Genomic DNA, 18,838 nt, shown 5'->3' with positions numbered 1-18,838 from the left:
GGTGTGTGTAAACTCGAACGTCCAGCAGGCGCGCCGTTATGATCGATGACTCTCGCTTGTTTATTAATGCCTGTGGAAGCGGTGACGTAATTTTGACAGTGAAGTCTCGCTGTTTGATTCGTACTCGTAATCAGGACTTCGTGTCCGTAGTGAAACTAATTCGTGTTTGTAAAGTACACCCATCGTAAATTTATCAGTCATAAACAAACAGAAAAACAAAATGTCGTATCTGTGTCTGTTCTAATCGCAGATTTTGGAATTGTAGCCTCGTAAAATTACGAGTACGCTCCGTTTTCCTTTACGATTTTATAATTACGGATGCGTGAATTTTATTTACGCACGACATATTAATGACAGTGATTTTATTCCATAATTGTGCCCCATCTGGTGGATAAAAAATACAAACAATCGTGTCAGCTTATATCAGATTCATTCATTTTATTTTTTTTATTTATTGTGGCAAGATATGACAATAGAAATAAACGTAAACATGCCCCCACAAACACACACCAATAGACACTTAAAATGAGAATAAACTGTCATGAAATCTGGCAGTGCTTTAAAATAATGTGATAGTATGCAAATAATCAACGCTTCGTAAACGTCGTAATAGTCATTCCCACTCTCTCCAGATGTCACTCTGATTGCGGCTCAAAATCTAGTGAACTGGTCAGCGCAAAGGCATCACAGAAGAATCCTGAAAATCCGGATGCTGCCTACATAGGCGGCTCGTGAGCGTTTGAAACACAGCCAGTGACACCAGCACCACCGCAGCTCCAGCAGCAGCTTTCATCTGACTCGCAGAGCTCCGGGCGAACCGTCTGACATCGCAGGGTTGTTCGGTCTGAAAGACAGCAATCAGCCATTTTAGCCCCGCGCGTATACCCATGCTAAAAGAACAAAGCTTCCATGTGGCACAAAGGCAAAAGACCGAGAGTTTCAGACAATAATAAAAACCTGCTCTTTTATGTACGCGAGTTCCCTGTTTCCGCGCTGAATTCTAGTAAGTGCCACATGCGACGATTGTAGGAATGTGGAGCATGGGATCACAACAGCCATTCACCTACAGGTGAGGATCTTTGTTATATTTATTAAACTATATACTTTTGTGCTATTACTAAATTAGGCCCATGCATCATTGTTTTTTCTTATTATTTCTTGTTGTTGTGAGTTGGGAAATATAGCACTAACCTGAATAATTTCACTGACATATTTGATCTGAATGATTTTAGTGATTATATCTGTAGTCTATAATGTTGACTTGCCATCTTAATATTGATTGTGTCTTGGAGAAGCTCCATGTCAGAGCACTGACTTAAAAACTGATCAATTTATATCATAGTTTAGTTTAGTGAAAGAGAAGAGCAGAAGTTTCTTACGAAGGCAAATCATGAATCAGAAGGGGTCTTATTCACTAGAAAAATTGAACTAAAGTAGAAAAAAGTTACTACTTACTGTTTAAAATGACTTGTTACTTTTTAATTACAAAAATATCTACTTATTCATAGGGGTCAAGACTGAGAAGTATTATAGCAATCACTTGCTGAATAACCTTGTACATGCACAGCAGGGAAATAGTCATCAGGGTAATAATCTAATCGTACATATTGTGATAGGAGAAATACAGTCACAGATATTGTATTTTGACCGAACACAGGCATGTATGCTGATGTGGACTGTGGTTTCATTTATTTGGATTTTAAAATATGTTGAAGAACCACTCATTCCTCATTGAGCATTCTTTGTGTTTTACTGTATTGTCCTTCAACGGAACACTGAAAATGTATTTTGTAGCTCAACGATGTCAATGTTTACAACGTAGTATGTTTTTGTAGATAAAATATTAATATTTTCTAACCATTTATGATGCTTTAAATTGGCAGGGGCTGGTATAAGATTCTGACGGTATGATAACCTTGGATAAAAATATCATGTTTTCACGGTATTGTGATTACTGCTCTAAATATATTCTAGGGATGCACCGATACCAGTATCGGGTATTGGGTCGATACTGGTTAAAATACTCGTACCCGTATTGTACATGAAAGGCCGATACCACGCACCGATACCACTCAACAGTAATTCACTACATGGATGTGATTTTTTTTGTCCTACCTGATTTCATTGTCTTAATGTATTATATATAATAGCTTAGTCCTTATAAACAATACGTTATAAAATACATTATTAACGAATTTATAGGCAACAGAAGAATAAACCGAATATGAAATATGATCCTTGCATAATAATCACAGCTAAACAAGCTAGGATTTATTTTATTCTAAACTATAAATAAAAATGAAGAAATTTTAAGTAATGGAACATTATGTTAAAAATCTGAAGACTACAGGCAAAAGCACCTTGTCAGAGCTTAACATCACTGCAGTCACCGCGCGCCTGTCAGTTTACAGCTTCAGTTAAACATCAAGTAGCCTACTTTTTGGTTACCTGACCATATTAACGGCAGGACTCGTGATATGAAAGAATCGCACATAACGGTTTTATGCGTCCCCAATATGCAATGCCAAGAGAGTGACTCCATAAGTTAACGTACACTGCACACACTTTGTGTAATGTGTGAAGTCGTGGACGCATATCAGCGCAAGGATAACTCATGCTTTAAATCTCCATGCATAATCGTTAATAGATAAGGTCTGGATTCGCAGGGTTATCAACAATGTGTATTTTTGGCTTGGAACAGCCTTCTGTTAAAGATTTTTGTGTTCATCCTTGCTACAGGCAAAATATAAAAACAAACAAATAAACTTCATTGAAACCAAATCTATGAAGTATCGGTACTCAATATCCGCGAGTACACAAATTAAAATGCTCGTTCTTGTATCGGTTTGTAAAAAGTGGTATCGGTGCATGCCTAAAATATTCTTATTAAATGTCTGGGTAAAAAACTAAAACTTTTTCTCCCTTTGAACACAATATATTTTATTTTGAGAAACATTTAAAATATTTGGAGCAGTAAACATGTCAGGCTAAATATTTCAAATAAATCATTGACTTCTGCTGTCTTCATTAGTTTCAAAAACACAGATTTCTCTACAATTTAGAATGGCATCTTTGGATATCTTTTCTGCTGGAGTTCTCCTAAAAAGGGAAAAAAATGTAAATAAAAAAATCTTTAACATACCTTAGGAATGGTATTACAGAAAATGTTGGCGGTTTTAAGACCTTGACGTTTTAAAACCGCGGTATACCTTGAACTGGTATCATCCCATGCCTTCTACTGAGTTATTATTTATGAGTTTAGATGCAAAAGCTTCTACATGCTGTCAGAATACTTTTGAATAAAAAAAATAATGACTCAGCCTTTTATGTTTATGTTACATTATTTCAGTTTAAAGGCAGTGAAAAGAAACCTAATCGTCACCATAAAAGTGAAAATACTGAACCTACACAAAGGTGCTTAAGAAAAATGTTAATTTTAGATGAAAAATTTGGCACTTAGAGGCATCTACATTTGCTTTCTTTGGTGAGTAAATTTGAAATTTAAAAATTTGTATGATTTTTAAACTCGCAGTTTAATCTAGAGCTGGGTGTTTTTTCTATGAAGGGCCAAAATCCAAGCTTGATTGAGAGCTGTACGCCAAAGGTAAATAACTGTTTAACATTAAAGTTGCCATGGGTAATTTCCTAATTGAATTCATAATAATTACAAATAAAAAGAAAAGTTTACTTCAACCGTATATATAAATGCATTATTTTAATATATATATTTTAATATTATTTATTTTAATATTATTTTAACAAACTTTGCATTGATTTGCATGTTGATATTTTCTGCTTTGTTTTTTTTTTTTTTTTTTTTAATTTTTTTGAAAAATCTGTTTCATTTACAACATTTAATTGAAACATTTAATTAAATTTTTGTTTGTTTTTGTTGCTCAACAATATAACAAACAGACAAAAGGTTATATTAAAATACACATGAGAATCTCTGTAAGGCATTCCCCAACCCTTCCCAATAATTTTCCATCTGGTGGGCCAAATCAAAGGATACAAAGAGTCTAGTTTGGTCATCTCTGATCCAGAGGCATTAATTTCTTAACCTATCAAATGCAAATGTACATTATGCAATGACCTGGTTATTAGACATTGCTCAGTGTTAAATCTGTCACACCTCCTGTGCTTTTATTTTAGCTGTGCATCTAGTTTAAGTTGCCATGGCAGCATAAATCAACAAATTTTCTTCTGTGGTGATTCTATATACTATTTTAAATTGTGAAAGAGTGGATCTGCTCTCAGCTATCATAAATACATAAGAGAGTGAGAGAGAAGCTAACCAATATGTACCCAGCTTTGTGCTAAGTGAAAAAGCTCACCAAGGATTTTTTTTTTCACAGTTGAAGATATCCATGAGTCACCATATTTTGCTGCATGGTAACAAGCTGTCATAGCAACTGTAGCACAGATTCTGGAACGAATAACCGTGTTATTGGGACCAAGACGCTGAATTATATTCAATAATCCCCATGGAAATGCACAGGGCATGGTAACTGTGTTAATAGATTAGGAAGAACACGCTAAGAAATTCTGCAGCATGGAACCGTATCCAAAGCAAGTGTTGAGTAACTAAAAAGAGCGGCCTCTCTTTAGAACTGCTGTGATGCCAGATATGATGTTTCTTGCTCCTCAGCTTGGAATCATCTTGGGAGATGACAGATGGATGCATAGGGAGGATCGAAGCCTGCAAGCCAAGCTCTTAAACTCACCATGGACCAAGGCTTCAGTTTCAGCACGCTGGTAAGTGGCATTGTGGGTGGAGGAGGGTGGTGATTGTGGTGGGGGGACAGCTGATATTACTCGGAGGTGGGTCGCAGGGACAGAATGGTTTCCTCTGACTCACTCCCATTAGTATTCCCATTGCAGCTGCTCCGTCATTTAGATCCTCCATCCTGGAGTGGGCGAGAGGGAAGCAACGGATGTAGCCCCCTTCACTTCCCCTTTGGTGAATGCACCATTAAAATAGTCTCCTTATTCTAGCCAGCCTTCTGCTGCAAAAATGGCTTCTCTTACTATTGTTTCAAGTCCAAATATCTAAAAATTCTTAAACCAAGATTAGGGATGGTATCATTAAGGTTTTAGCGGTATTACTACTTTTATCGATACCACTTATCGGTTCGGTACTTAAACGGTTTCTCTTATCGGTACGTTTTGTAGTGCCTTTTTATGAAAGAAAGAAACTAATTGAACAGAATTACCAACACTTTGTTTTAACTTTGCACTTTTAATATAAAATAAAACTAAACCAACACCTGTAAAACAATTAATATTTTTTGCCTGTAAAAGAATGTACAATGGTTTGAAGAAACTGACTCTCAGTTTTTAACCATTCTCTGGATTAAAATTAACATGTTTGCCTTTTCTGGCAGAACTCGGGATCTTTTTGGTTTATTGTGCTCCAGCAGCTGAAAAACACCCTCTTGAGTTGCAAAATGCAGTTAAATGAGATGATGTTTATGATTTTTTCATTGACGCATTCACATAAATGAGTTAACTGTGTTTTGGGAGTTAACAATGTTTTTAATTCAGTTTGGAGCATCTTGCAATGTTAAAATGAGCTGTTTTGAATAATTTCTTAATAAGCATTGTTTGTTATTAGGCTATTCATAGCCTATATTTGTAAATACAGTAATGTAAAAGCATTCTTAATGTTTAAGATTTATTTAGACTACTGCAAATAAATACCGTTTTCATTGTAACCGAATGAGTGTGTTTATTTAACTATTAATATTAGACTTTTTAGGTGATTGATTCTGGCATAACGATGTGGATGATGTAACGTTACCGTAAGTATAGGCAGTCAAAAACTTTTTCATAGACATGAGAAACTAACAGGCATATTAAATACAAAAGCAAAAAACACAAATTCTAGGAATTAAAACATCACTCAAGGCTAATACTTCTTGATTGAATAGGCTAAAAGGAGCTTACATTTATAGATATAAAACTTTCCAATATATATTAATGTAAAACCCAAAACAAGGTGTTTTGATGAAGTCTTAAACAATGATTAAGAAAATGGATAATGAAAGCATTTTAAAAAAGCACTTTAATCCAAAAATATTGAACAAAGGACATTCCTAAAATAAGTGAGCTCCACTTTAGTTGAAGCTTCCCAGAAAGAACAGGAATAAAACGGCTAGACAGGAATAAAGTGTATATATATATATATATATATATATATATATATATATATATATATATATATATATATATATATATATATATATATATATATATATATATTATAATCCTAATAATTATTTAATAAAATAGTTCTTTAACTTAATTTGTTCAGAAACCTTTAGGGTGGCAGGATAAATGATGATAATTATTTTATTTCAAGTCTGTAAGACTTATTTGAGTTAATATTTAGGTTATTTACTAAAGTATATCATTTAAATCGTTCATGGAGCTAAATGCAGTAAATAGTCTGTATAAAAAGATTGAAAATAAACCTGTGGAAACAAGGCAACCTTTATAACCAGATTATTTAACAAAACATGATTACTGCAGTAAAATATTTTAATATTTTTTTGTTTTTATTTTAATATTTAATATTTTAATAAGCATGTGTAAATGATAGAGATGGCATGAAAAGTTTATTGTTTGTTTTGAAATTTGTGAATCGGAATATGTCCAATAATAAACCCGAAACCCACGTGGTTGTTGTCATGTAATGAACTCTGCCAATCGTGTAATATCGGTGTCGTCATCAGATGCTGCACTTTGATGCCACATGTGACAGTCACGTGGCGTCGGCGCAGCATCAATCCAGACAAAATTTCTTACCAGCATGCACCGCTTTAAGGCAGCATTCGATTGATCTGCGCAGCGATGCATGAAGTCGAACGCACCTTTTATTTGGCATTAGCATTTCTAATGTGAGATTGGCAACTGTGCAGACAAATATTAAATATCGCAAATTACAAAAGATTGGTCAGTTAATAATGCTACTGTAAGTAATATTTATTCAGCGATAATTGTCCAGTACAGATAGCAGAACAGTTAACGTCAGAGCTTATTGATACTTTGGTCTTATGTAGCACCGAAACCGATGAAGTACTGAGTTTTGGTACCCATCCCTAATCAAGATGCTATTTTTTTGTCAAGTAAAAAATGTTTATTTTCTATTTTTTTTAAAAAGTCAATTTAAACAAACTTTTTCTTCAAAACAAGCTAAAGAATATGCCAGTGGGGATTATTTTGCTTGCTTTACAGAGAAATTTATGGAAAAAGTTTTTAATTTTTTTATTTATCTGAAAACAACACAAAGTGTTTTACTTGTCTGGAAAATGCTTCTTGATTTAAGAATTTCTGAAACAGGACAAAAACTTTAACTAAGAAAAACATATTTTTTTCCAGTGAGTGACTTTTAATTTGGCTCTCTATCAGCATTCACAAATGTTTAACTACATTTTTTTTTTAATCAAGCAAGCTGTCGGCAGACCCCTTATTGGTGTCCATCAGTGTCCTGCTGCATGTTGATAAGATGCCTGCTCTATTCAGTGACCCTAATACAGAGGCTCTGTTTAGTCATTAGTATGGGAGCTGGAAGCAAGCTCAGCGTGGGTGTTCCGGTTCGCTCAAGCTGGGTGATGAACAGAGCTTATGTTGTGTGCATCAGAGGCTTGTGATGTCTTTTGGACCAAATGTTCTGTTCTGCTGGCGTACGGGCCAGGGACTGATCTTAGTTCAGGCATTTTTATTTGATGGCGCTATAATGTAGCTTGGCCGATTGAGTCATCTTAGTGTCAGAAATCTAAAAATCAAGTCATCATGACTTATTTAGCAGATTATGCAAGACAGATTCAAAGCAGAATAGTATTTCACACTGGTAAGCAGAAAAATTATAGAATCATCCACTGATTATGAAGTCAGTTTGGTTTGTTTTTAAGTTAATTTTTTATAATTTCTTTCTGTATTCAATTTCAATGCTTAAAATGTTTAAACAAACTGAACAGACAGTGAAGACACTCTAATTTCTATGTGTACATGATATGACAATGAGGCATTATACAGTAAATTACAATTCCATTTCAATTGCTTTTATGAATGTTGCAAAGTTCAGACAAAAACAATGGTATCATTCAGCTCAATCAGTATTGAATGTTGACTGGGTTCAGTTTGACCAGCATTATAAGCAGTTCTTCAGAACACAATAGTGTCATTATTTAGCTTGAATCAGTTCAATAACAGTGTTAACCTTGCATTACTTGTATTTTATTTTGGAATAATCTCGAATCAGCAATAAAACAGCTCTGCACAAGTCAAAATTTAAAATTTTCTTTTTAAGAGTTCACACTTAGCTGATGATTGATTATAGAGCTTGTTTGGCATGCTGTCACAGAAGAGAGCCCTGAGCTCCCTCCCGTTTGCAGGGCGATAGGGGAGTTTGAGCTCAGGTAGATCTCGAGAACTCCCCTGCTGTAGTGGCTAATAAACAGATAGTGATTGCTCTCAAGAGATAACTACTTACTAGGAGCATGTCTATGGTGCCGATTTGGATTAGTCAATTAACTTAAGTTGCATGTTATTGGACGGTGGGTGGAAACCGGGGAACCCGGGGGAAGCCCACCTGAGCACGGGGAGAATGTGTAAACTCAGCACAGAAACATCAGCTGGCTTGGTAAGGACTAGAACCAGTGACGTTCTTGCTGTGAGGCAACAGTGCTAATCACCGTGCCACCCATCTAGGAAAGGAGGAGGAGTAGGGGTGGAAGGGGATTCTTCAAAACGATGATGGCTGTTTTATGGAACTTGGGGTATTTATAGTGGCTTAAGAATCGTCTGATTGGTGAATCATAAATTGAATAATGCAGTACCAGCCGCAAGCAATCCTAATCACGCGATCCTCTCGAAATTAGTTTATAAATAAACTTCACTTATCCAGTAGTGTCAAACCAATTATATTGCTGAGTATTAAGTTTCCTTTCAATCCCAACCACGCAAGCAAAAATGTAAATATGGAAAGAACCCCAAACTATATCCAGGGTTCATACGGTCCTGGAAAACCTGGAAAGTCATGACATTTCGAAATGGCATTTTCCAGGCCCGGAAAAGTTTTGGAAAAACAAATAAACCCAAAATGTTTTGGTAAAGTCAGAAAAATTTGTTTAACAATTATGTGTGCTTGAATATATTTGATATGAACTAGACTTATACTTGACACTATATTTGATGGGTGAAATTAAAAAAAATAAAATAAGTAAATAAAGCAATAAATTAAAACCAAGAGCAATTTTAGCATTGCCTCGCTTTTACTCCCTTTCACCATAATTCAAGGTAAGATACTGTGGGTACTAAAGGCTAATTTGTTCTAATCTTAAAGGGCACCTATGGTAAAAAATCTACTTTTCACGCTGTTTGGACAGCCATATGTGCATGTATGGTGTATAGACTGTCATATTGGGATGATATAAACACACCCAGTGCTTTTTTTTCTCAATTTAACAACATAAAAAACTGTGGACCAATTGGAGCTGTTTTCAAATCGACCGCAACTTTACATAGGAGAGCAGTCCCCCTGCCCACCAATATTGATTGACAGGCGCGTCATCATATCCTCAGTTTGTTGATTCACGTCCGCCATTTTCAGCGTGAGTCGAAGCAATATCACTAAAGGAACACTCTAGCTCTATTTTTAGATGCAAGGCTCATTGGGCTCAACACAAGATCAATATTCTCCACATTATCACTCTAATCGGAATTATTAGTTGTATCTTTAGGTAGGTTTGCAAACATGTGTACTTCTCATTGAGTCTACCTTATACTTCAGTCGTTTGCATTTCTCGCGATCCCAGAAGCTCCCTGTGATCTTACTAGCATGCGTTTTAGAATTCTAAACATAGGTTTCTATCAGGGTACACTCAAGTCGACGGCTGGGCGCCGCGGACCGCTGCAGAAACCTATGTCTAGAATTCAAAAATGCGTGGCGCGACGAATCGGGACACTTCATGTTTCTGGTGCGCCACAGAGAGTGTCTGGTGTGCCGTGTCGCGGCTTCGAGCGGCGCATCCGGTGCCTCAGTCAAAGTTAATTCAGTGTGCGTGGTTATTAGTTTCTGTGTACAAGCTCGGCACTTGAAACTAGCACACAGTTGGCTGTAAAACTGTACAAAGACACAAATGATTTTGTACTCTCTGCTTGGTCTGTGTCAGAGTCGTACATGTACGACTGAATGGTGATCCTCTCACTCCATCTCTGAGTCTGCCTGTCAGACTCTGTTGCAAACGCAGAGCGGGTGAGCTCAAGGCCCCGCCCCCTTGTTACGTTGGCTGGAAGCCGAAACTAATTTACATGTGAAGCAACACACCCATAAATCAGCGAACTGTGGACACGCCCCCAACATGACACTTTTTAACACATTATAATAAAAAAATCTGAATTGTGTTTTAAACTGAACCTAAACTGGCACAATCAGAAGAACCATAATATTAATATTAAATCATAAAAAAGAGGTAAACTATGTGCCCATTAAGTTTTGTGAAAACACAAGCCAGCATTATAAAATTTTCACGCAGACAGCAAGATACTTTCTAAAAACTGTTTTACAAATATAAAGATAAATATAAACTACATGGATTGTCACATATATTTTGATATGCTGTAATAAATTTGAACGTGCATTTTTTCTCATTTACCTTCCTTAAAGTTTTGGAAAAGTCATTGAAAAGTCATGGAATTTTAGTAGTAAAAATGTTTATGAACCCTGTATATCACATGACAGAAATTGGGTAAAAACAAAATGTGTTCATTTGAAGGACAGTTTTCCTCTGACCAGATGAACAAACATACGATTGTGTTTGGATTCAAAAATCATATCAATTATGGACTGATATTATTCAAACAGAAAAAGAGCTGGGAAAAATCATGGAGGGATATTTCTTCCACTTTGCCTTCATCAACAATAGTACTTTATACTGGATAAAAAGCCCCTTGGAGACACGGTGGTTAGCGCTGTCACCTCACAGCTAGTAGGTCGCTGGTTCGAGTACCAGCTGGGCCAGGAGACATTTCTGAGTGAAGTTTGCATGTTGCAAGTTTTTCGGTTTCCCCCGCAGTCCAAAGACATGCATGCATGCATTCATTCATTAATTTTCTTTTCAGATTAAGCGGAATGAACCACCAACTGTTCCAGCATATTTTACATAGCGGATGCCTTTCCAGCTGCAACCCATACACTCTCATTCACACACATACACTACGGACAATTTAGCTTACCCAATTCACCTATAGCGCATGTGTTTGGACTGCGGTGAAACCCCCATGAATGAATGACACTGCTTTGTTCTCATGGCTTTTTCTGTCTGCAGAAGAAGTTAGCAGCTGAGCCGGATCACACTGATGTCACTCTGCCTGCTGTGGAGCGTGTGCGGGCCCTCAGCAAAATGGGCTATAACATAGAAATTAACGAAGACATCGCCCCGAGACGCTACTTTCGCTCTGGTGTGGAGATGGAGCGTATGGCAGCTGTTTATCTAGAGGAGGGCAGCCTGGAGAATGCCTTTGTCCTCTACAACAAGTTCATCACGTATGTTTTGTTTTGTTTGATTTAGCTTTTCAGCTGTGTCTTAAATGTTATTTTTCTTCAAATGTTTTATCATAGGGTGCATCAACTGAATAATTAATGACTTTCAATTTTTAAGTTCTTTTTTCAATAATTAACTTTTTTTACTTTGTACAGTTTATTTGTTGAGAAACTCCCCAGGCACAGGGACTATCAGCAGTGCAACATCCCTGAGAAGCTGGTGATAATGAAGGTAAGCCCCTGGCGTGTTGATCTCAGGAACTGATGGAGCCCTGTGGCGCTCAGCCCACTGTAAATCTGATTAGCATCACGCTCAATTACTTTGGCTGGAAGACTTGTCAGGCTCTCAGCTGCTCACATGGTGGGTTTGCCTTGTGTGGGCACATGTTTTGCTTTCGCTTCTGTTAGCTGAACTTCATGCTAATCATCCTGGAAACACACCACTTCATCATTATTTTTGTACATTCAGTGATTTCCTGAAGCTTTAGCAAAGTGCAGCTGTTTGTTGATTTTCATAAGATCTATGCGCTGCCTTAAAAATATGTGATTTATATGTGATAAATATATGTCTGAAGTTTACATCAATTACCTGGTACTCTTGCATACTTGATTCAAGTCAGTCATTAAAGGGTTGGGACGTTCCAAGACATATTATTCCCAGACAAGAACCACTGAAACTAATGACACAGGCTCATCCAGGTACTTCAAATCAATGTTGTCATTATATGTATATGTATATGTGTATATATATATATATATATATATATATATATATATATATATAGATATATATATATATATATATATATATATATATATATATATATATACACAACAGTTCTGTTTGGTTCTTGAATCTGATTGGTTGACAGCCATACGATATATATATATTAAATAGTATCTATAATATAATTTATCTATTTCTATTTTATTTATTTTTAAAAATATTTATTTATTTAGTGTAATTTCTGTCACAGACATTAAATTTCTTTTTTCTTTCCTGAGGGGTGATTATGAATTGACTGATGGGCCCCAATATGTCTCGCAGGCCGTATACGGCCGGAGGCTGGACATTCCCCACTCCTGTTTTAACTCGATCTCTCTCTTTTGTATGTTGTAGTGCTGTATTTATGCCATCATAATTGTAGTGTATTGAATGTGAGATGGGACTCTCATATCAGGAATGTCTGTGTTTTGTGTTGGCCACTCCTTGTATAACCCTGAGTTACTTTTTGGTTGGCCATCTGTTTATAATGAGTCTCCTGTTTTTGCTCCTGCAGACAAGGTCAGTAAACAGAAAGAAAGGAGAAATGCATGTGTTTAACATTTTTCCTTAGCGAAAACAACAGTAATCTGGTAGTTTTTGTGTTGCTTTGGCATTTTCAGGGATAATTATTGTGATCTCCCTATTGCAACAGAGAAATACTGGTAAATCTTTGTAGACTGATGGCATTTCATGCCGTTCAGCCTTATAATAAAATGTGAGCAAAATCACCTGTTTTTCTAAAAATGTCTAAAAATCACTTTAGACATTATGCTAGAAAATCATTCAAATACTGGCTCTAAAGTGACGTTTGTGAAGTAGCTACTGTTTCTGCTGTTCTGACGTCAGCTGCAGATATGAATGAATAGCTAAAGAAAGTAGTTTCTTTTACAAAAGGGTTTTTAGACTTTCCGTGTTTGATTAAATTTTTTATACACACATCTATCCCGTCAAACTGTTGTATAAACGCAATATCACACTCGTAGCAGTGCGATATGGCTGATCTCTGGTGGGACACTCAGGCCATGGCTTCGTGCCAACGCACACCTTCCACCAATACCGATATACAGCGATATCGCACGAGTGTGATATTGCCCATCTATATATATATATATATATATATATATATATATATATATATATATATATAATATATATATATATATATATATATATATATATATGCTTGCCTTGCCACCTGCTTTTTGACTGTTTGGCACCGGATTGTGACTGAATATTTAATGGGTTTGTGTAGCTCAGAACAATGTTTTGTGTCTAATTTTTACATTTTGTGGAATGAAACGAGTATGATAATACATATTCTGGAGATTGCTTTTGCCAAATGAAGCCCTTCCGGCTTATGCAGAAGCTGCTAAAAAGTCTTTTTTTGGTTGTATTCTACAATAACAAGTGCCTGGAAGTACATTCTCCCTTACTTGATGATATTTTTATTGATATTATTGATATAACTTATTGGTTTATATTGAAGCAGAATTTGTAGAGCGCTATTGAGTTATCAGTTTTGATTTTGTCAAGTTTAGGAAGATTAAGTGCTAAATATCTGCTGAATGTTTTTTCATTCGCTGGCACTAGCATATAAATAGCTTCTGTTTTATCAAATAAGCTGCAAATTCTAAACTAATGATTTAAACTGATGCTTTCTCGTGGTCCTTGAAGGCAAAAAAGATGAGCAATTGGTTTAAGTGTCTCTCTTCCCAGCTTTAAAAAAAATCATTATGTCCCTGAAAGCATTAGCTAGCACATATTGATCTGGTATTCGCTGTCTGTAACAAGACACCTAATGTTTTTCCCATTATCTGTTCTTCTGTGTTCAGAAATTACAGGAAGTGGCTTTTTCACGCAAGGACCAATTACAGCGACTTCTCCATGAGAAATACAGCAAAGAACACGGCGAATATCTGAAGAGTCAGGTATATTTGACACACTTTATTCACAGCTGAATTAATACCTGTTAGTTAAAGTCATGCATTATTGTGAATAGAAATTATACTGTGTCGTGCAGACTCAAGCCATGGCCGTTGACATGTGTGGTGCACAACTGCAGAAGATGTCTATGCTGGAGGAGGAGCGGCAGCGTGTGGCACAGCTCAGGAAGATGCAGATCGAGTCTGAGCAGTTCCGTTACTTCGAGGACCAACTGCGTAGACAGGAGCTGGCCAGTCGGAGGTATGAGGCTGGCCCCAAAGTGCCTGAACAAACTGACGGGTCCTGTTTATCCCAGACCCCCAGAAACCATGTGCGCCTTGACCCCAATCGAACCAAACCAGCAGCCCCTGTTCCCAAACCGGCAGCCACGTTAGCAGCTGTACAAAGTAAGTGTGTTTGATCATATTTGCTTGAAGTTATGATTTAATATTCTTCTCTATAATTAGTCAGTTGTCTGTTTTCTTTTCTATTACTAATGATTAGTTCACACATACATTTAAATTCAGGTATTAATTACCAACACGCATATCGTTTCAATACCATAGACCTTTATTTGTCTTCAGAACTCAAAGTAAGATATTTTAGATGAAATCTGGGAGCTCTTTCATACACCATTTACAGCAATCGAACCAAGTCGTTCAAAGTCTAGAAAAGAAACCAAAGACACTAGCCCCTTTCCCACATACAGACCATTCCGGAAAGTGATTGGCAATTTTGTGGAAAGGGATCATGTGTTAACAAGGCTGTTTTAGTATGCCCCAAAAATTTTAATATGTAAAATATTTCAGCATACCAAAAAGGTTTTAGGATGGTTTGTTTATGCAAGTGAGACAAGTGTGGTGCTAATTGACAAAGAAGCACTAATAACATTCCATGCACCATACTAATCAAGCAATACAGCTATTTATTGCTAGTACACACAGCTGATATCAATTATCACGATAATATTCAATAATCATGAATCATACTCCTGAACATCATTAATCGAAATACAACAAAATTGCATAAAAGGCTTATAACCCGATATAAAGATGAATAATAAGGATTACATGAATAAAGACAGATAATAAAACCCCAAGCAATTTGATATAAGTATATAAAACCTCAGAGACGTGTCCTCATTTTCCTCTTCAAAGACTGGGTGCCCGTTGCAGTCACATTGGAAAACAAACACGTGTGTCTGAGAATGCTGGGCGATGTGCACTTATCCCACGGCTGAGCTTCCAATGAGGGCTGAAACCCTCACCTTTATAGTCAAAATTTGGGTGCTGGCCAAAGGTCGGCCTATTAGGTAAGAGTGAAGTGTGAGTTGATCAGGCCCACCTTCTCTCTCAGCTACATTATTTCTGATTGCATAGCACAAATTTGAAGATTGTAGTGTCAGCATGATTATCATAGAGTCAATAGTCTACCTCCTGAAATTTGGAGAATGTTAACCTTAAGGTCAAGAGACCCTTCTCTGGGCATTTGGTCATGCTTGAGGATCAATATTTTACCTCCTGAAATTTGGAGAAAGGTGTGAAGTTAACCTTAACAAGGGCAAAAAAAAAAAACCCACAACAGGACACAAAAAATAACCCATTTCTTACAAGGCTCTTTTTGAAAATACCGGTAAATTCGTTCTGGCAATTTTGTTGTAACATTACCGGTTGTTACATTACCGGTAATTTGCTGGAATGCTGCTCAATGTGAACGCAAAAGGAAAATTGCCGGTGTTGTGGCGAGAAATGCACCCCTCGTAGACTTTTATTAGCATTCTCAGTCTACATAAAAAAATCAAAGATCATAATTGATTAAAATGTAAAATGATCATTATTATAATGGATAAAGCAAGGTCAAGAAGTGAAACACATTTTAAAACACAGTAGGTTTACAAATAAATGTAAAATAATAAAATTGACTGTAGTGTAGCCTAAAATTAAGCTTTTTGACGGTTTTTAAACAGACATTTAGATTACATGGAACACATAAAATTGTTGTTGCTGTTTTAAAAAGAGTGCGTTCATGTTTAGAACACGCTGACATGAGAGGTCTACTCCAGCCAATCAGAACATTCAGACGCATTCACATCCATGCTCTTTATGAAAATAAAAGCCTTTAAATATTTTTCCAGACATATTTGGCTTTTAATGTTAGTTCGAAAACGTTTCTATGTTCTTTCTTAACCCTTTAGGTGCACATATTTTTTTGGCCCACATCTTGGATTGAATAATATACTGACACAACTCTGATAAATAATAAGCAATTAAAATAATAATGATGTCAATTGTGGAGACAATTATTGATAAAATGCTTACAATAAACCGCTGTTTGTTTACCTTCAAGCTCTGCTTCAGTTGCTTGACACGTGCTCCGGTGAGCGCCAGCACACACACATATTATGTACATCTCGACATGCGAAAGTGTTCCTCCGTATGTTTTATTCGAAGTTGTTCACAATACTTATCCATCCAGAGAATTTGTAATGTAGTCAAATGTGTAAACATTTAGCTGCGTTTAGCGCTTCTGCCTTTGGATGTCTCTGGGACAAAGCAGCTGCATGAATGCTAAAGCTTTAAATAAAAGTGAAATCATCAACAAAATCCCGACCCTTCTATGTTTACAAATACAAGCACAGCCGATTAGAGCTCATTTCTGGTTAATGATGTCAAAATTTACCAGTATTTTGGAATGATTATGTGAAATGTCTTTTAAAAATCCGGAACCTTCTTGCCTGTGTGTACAGCACTTTTTTGAATTTACCCGTAAAGTCGTTCTTTTTATTTTCCAGATATTTACTGGTATCACTGTGTGAAAAGGGCCAATGTAAAAACATTCCATGTGACTTCAATGGTTCAAATACAAAGCTCCAATAAAGTAAAAAAAAAAAAAAATTACTTTGTTGGCCTTTGTCTTTTCTTACTGTACGTACATAAAAGGTATTCATGATTGAAGTTAGCACCACAACATGCAAATGCCTTATTGTCTGTAGTAAACGTGTACCCTGATTTGATGCGGAAGGCAAACAAAGTTGTTTTTACAGTTTGTGGGTGCACCAAAGGTGCTCTTGGAGCTGTGTATGCTTATGGTTTAACCACTGAAGTCACAAGGAACGTTTTGATAATGTTTTTGGTTTCTTTTCTTGGCATCTGTTGCTGCTTATGGAGTGTCAGAGAGCTCTCAGATTTGATCTAAAATATCTTAATTTGGGTTAGGAAGATAAGTGCTAATGAAGGCCTCGGGATGACAACATGAGGGTGAGAATTTTCAGATTTTTTTTTTTTTGGGTGAGCTATGCCTTTAAATCACTAGATATCCAAAAATGGAAATTTCTGTTAGTTTGTTCTTATAGGTGACTTTTTGTTAGTAAAACATTTGAGAGATTTTAAGCTAAACCTTGGTCCTTGGTGAATTATATAAAAAAAATCAGCCAATGGATGCTGGCATGTTAAAAGACTTAAAGGGCACATATGGTAAAAAATCAACTTTTCAAGCTGTTTGGACAGACATATGTGCATGTATGGTGTATAGACTGTCATATTGGGGTGATATAAGCACACCCAGTGCTTTTTTTTCAATTTAACAACATAAAAAACGGTGGACCAATTGGATCGGTTTTCAAACCGACCGCAACTTTACGTAGGAGAGCAGTCCCCCCGCCCACCAATATTGATTGACAGGCGCGTCATCATATCCTCAGTTTGTTGATTCACGTCCGCCATTTTCAGCGTGAGTCGAAGCAATATCACTAAAGGAACACCCTTGCTCTATTTTAAGATGCAAGGCTCATTGGGCTCAACACAAGATCATATTCTCCACATATCGCTTTAAATCGTAATTTTGGTTGTATCTTAGGTAGGTTTGCAAACATGTGTACTTCTCATCGACGTCTACCTTATACTTCAGCCGTTTGCATTTCTCGCGATCCAGAAGCCCCCTGTGATTCTTAACTAGCATGCGTTTTAGAATTCTAACAGAGGTTTCTATCAGGGTACACTCAAGTCGACGGCTGGGCACCGCGTGACCGCTGCAGAAATCTATGTTTAGAATTCAAAATGCATATGGCGTGACGATTCGGGACACTTCATGTTTCTGCCGCGTCACAGAGAGTGTCTCGGTGTGCCGTGTCGCAGGTTCGAGTGACTGCATCCGGTGCCTCAGTCAAAGTTAATTCAGTGTGCTGTGGTTATTAGTTTCTGTGTACAAGCTCGGCACTTGAAACTAGAACACAGTTGGCTGTAAAACTGTACAAAGACACAAATGATTTTGTACTCTCTGCTTAGTCTGTGTCAGAGTCGTACATGTACGACTGAATGCTGAACCTCTCCAGCTCCTTCTCGCAGTCTGCCTGTCAGACGCTGTTGCAAACGCTGAGCGGGTGAGCTCATGGCCCCGCCCCCTTGTTACATTGGCGGGAAGCCGAAACTAATTTACATGTGAAGCAACACACCCATAATCAGCGAACTGTGGACACTCCCCCTAACATGACACTTTTAACACATTATAATAAAAAAATCTGAATTGTGTTTTAAACTGAACCTAAACTGGCACACTCAGAAGAACCATAATATTAATATTAAATCATAAAAAAGAGGTAAACTATG

At 36.7% G+C, this 18,838-nt stretch overlaps 1 protein-coding gene across 1 annotated transcript; it reads left to right on the top strand.

The window, feature by feature from the left end:
* The first annotated feature begins 588 nt into the window (after nucleotides 1–588).
* On the top strand, nucleotides 589–15,474 carry LOC130238874 (AMSH-like protease). The gene is made up of 7 exons (XM_056469991.1): nucleotides 589–1,069; nucleotides 4,649–4,755; nucleotides 11,331–11,548; nucleotides 11,702–11,777; nucleotides 14,144–14,239; nucleotides 14,332–14,641; nucleotides 15,392–15,474. The coding sequence occupies exons 2-7, from the start codon at nucleotides 4,726–4,728 to the stop codon at nucleotides 15,472–15,474; spliced, it is 813 nt and encodes a 270-aa protein (XP_056325966.1). The 5' UTR covers nucleotides 589–1,069; nucleotides 4,649–4,725.
* Nucleotides 15,475–18,838: the final 3,364 nt, after the last annotated feature.

Source organism: Danio aesculapii, chromosome 12 (assembly GCF_903798145.1).
Source record: "Danio aesculapii chromosome 12, fDanAes4.1, whole genome shotgun sequence".
NCBI classification, from domain to species: domain Eukaryota; kingdom Metazoa; phylum Chordata; class Actinopteri; order Cypriniformes; family Danionidae; genus Danio; species Danio aesculapii.
This window is presented reverse-complemented; position numbering and strand designations above follow the sequence as displayed.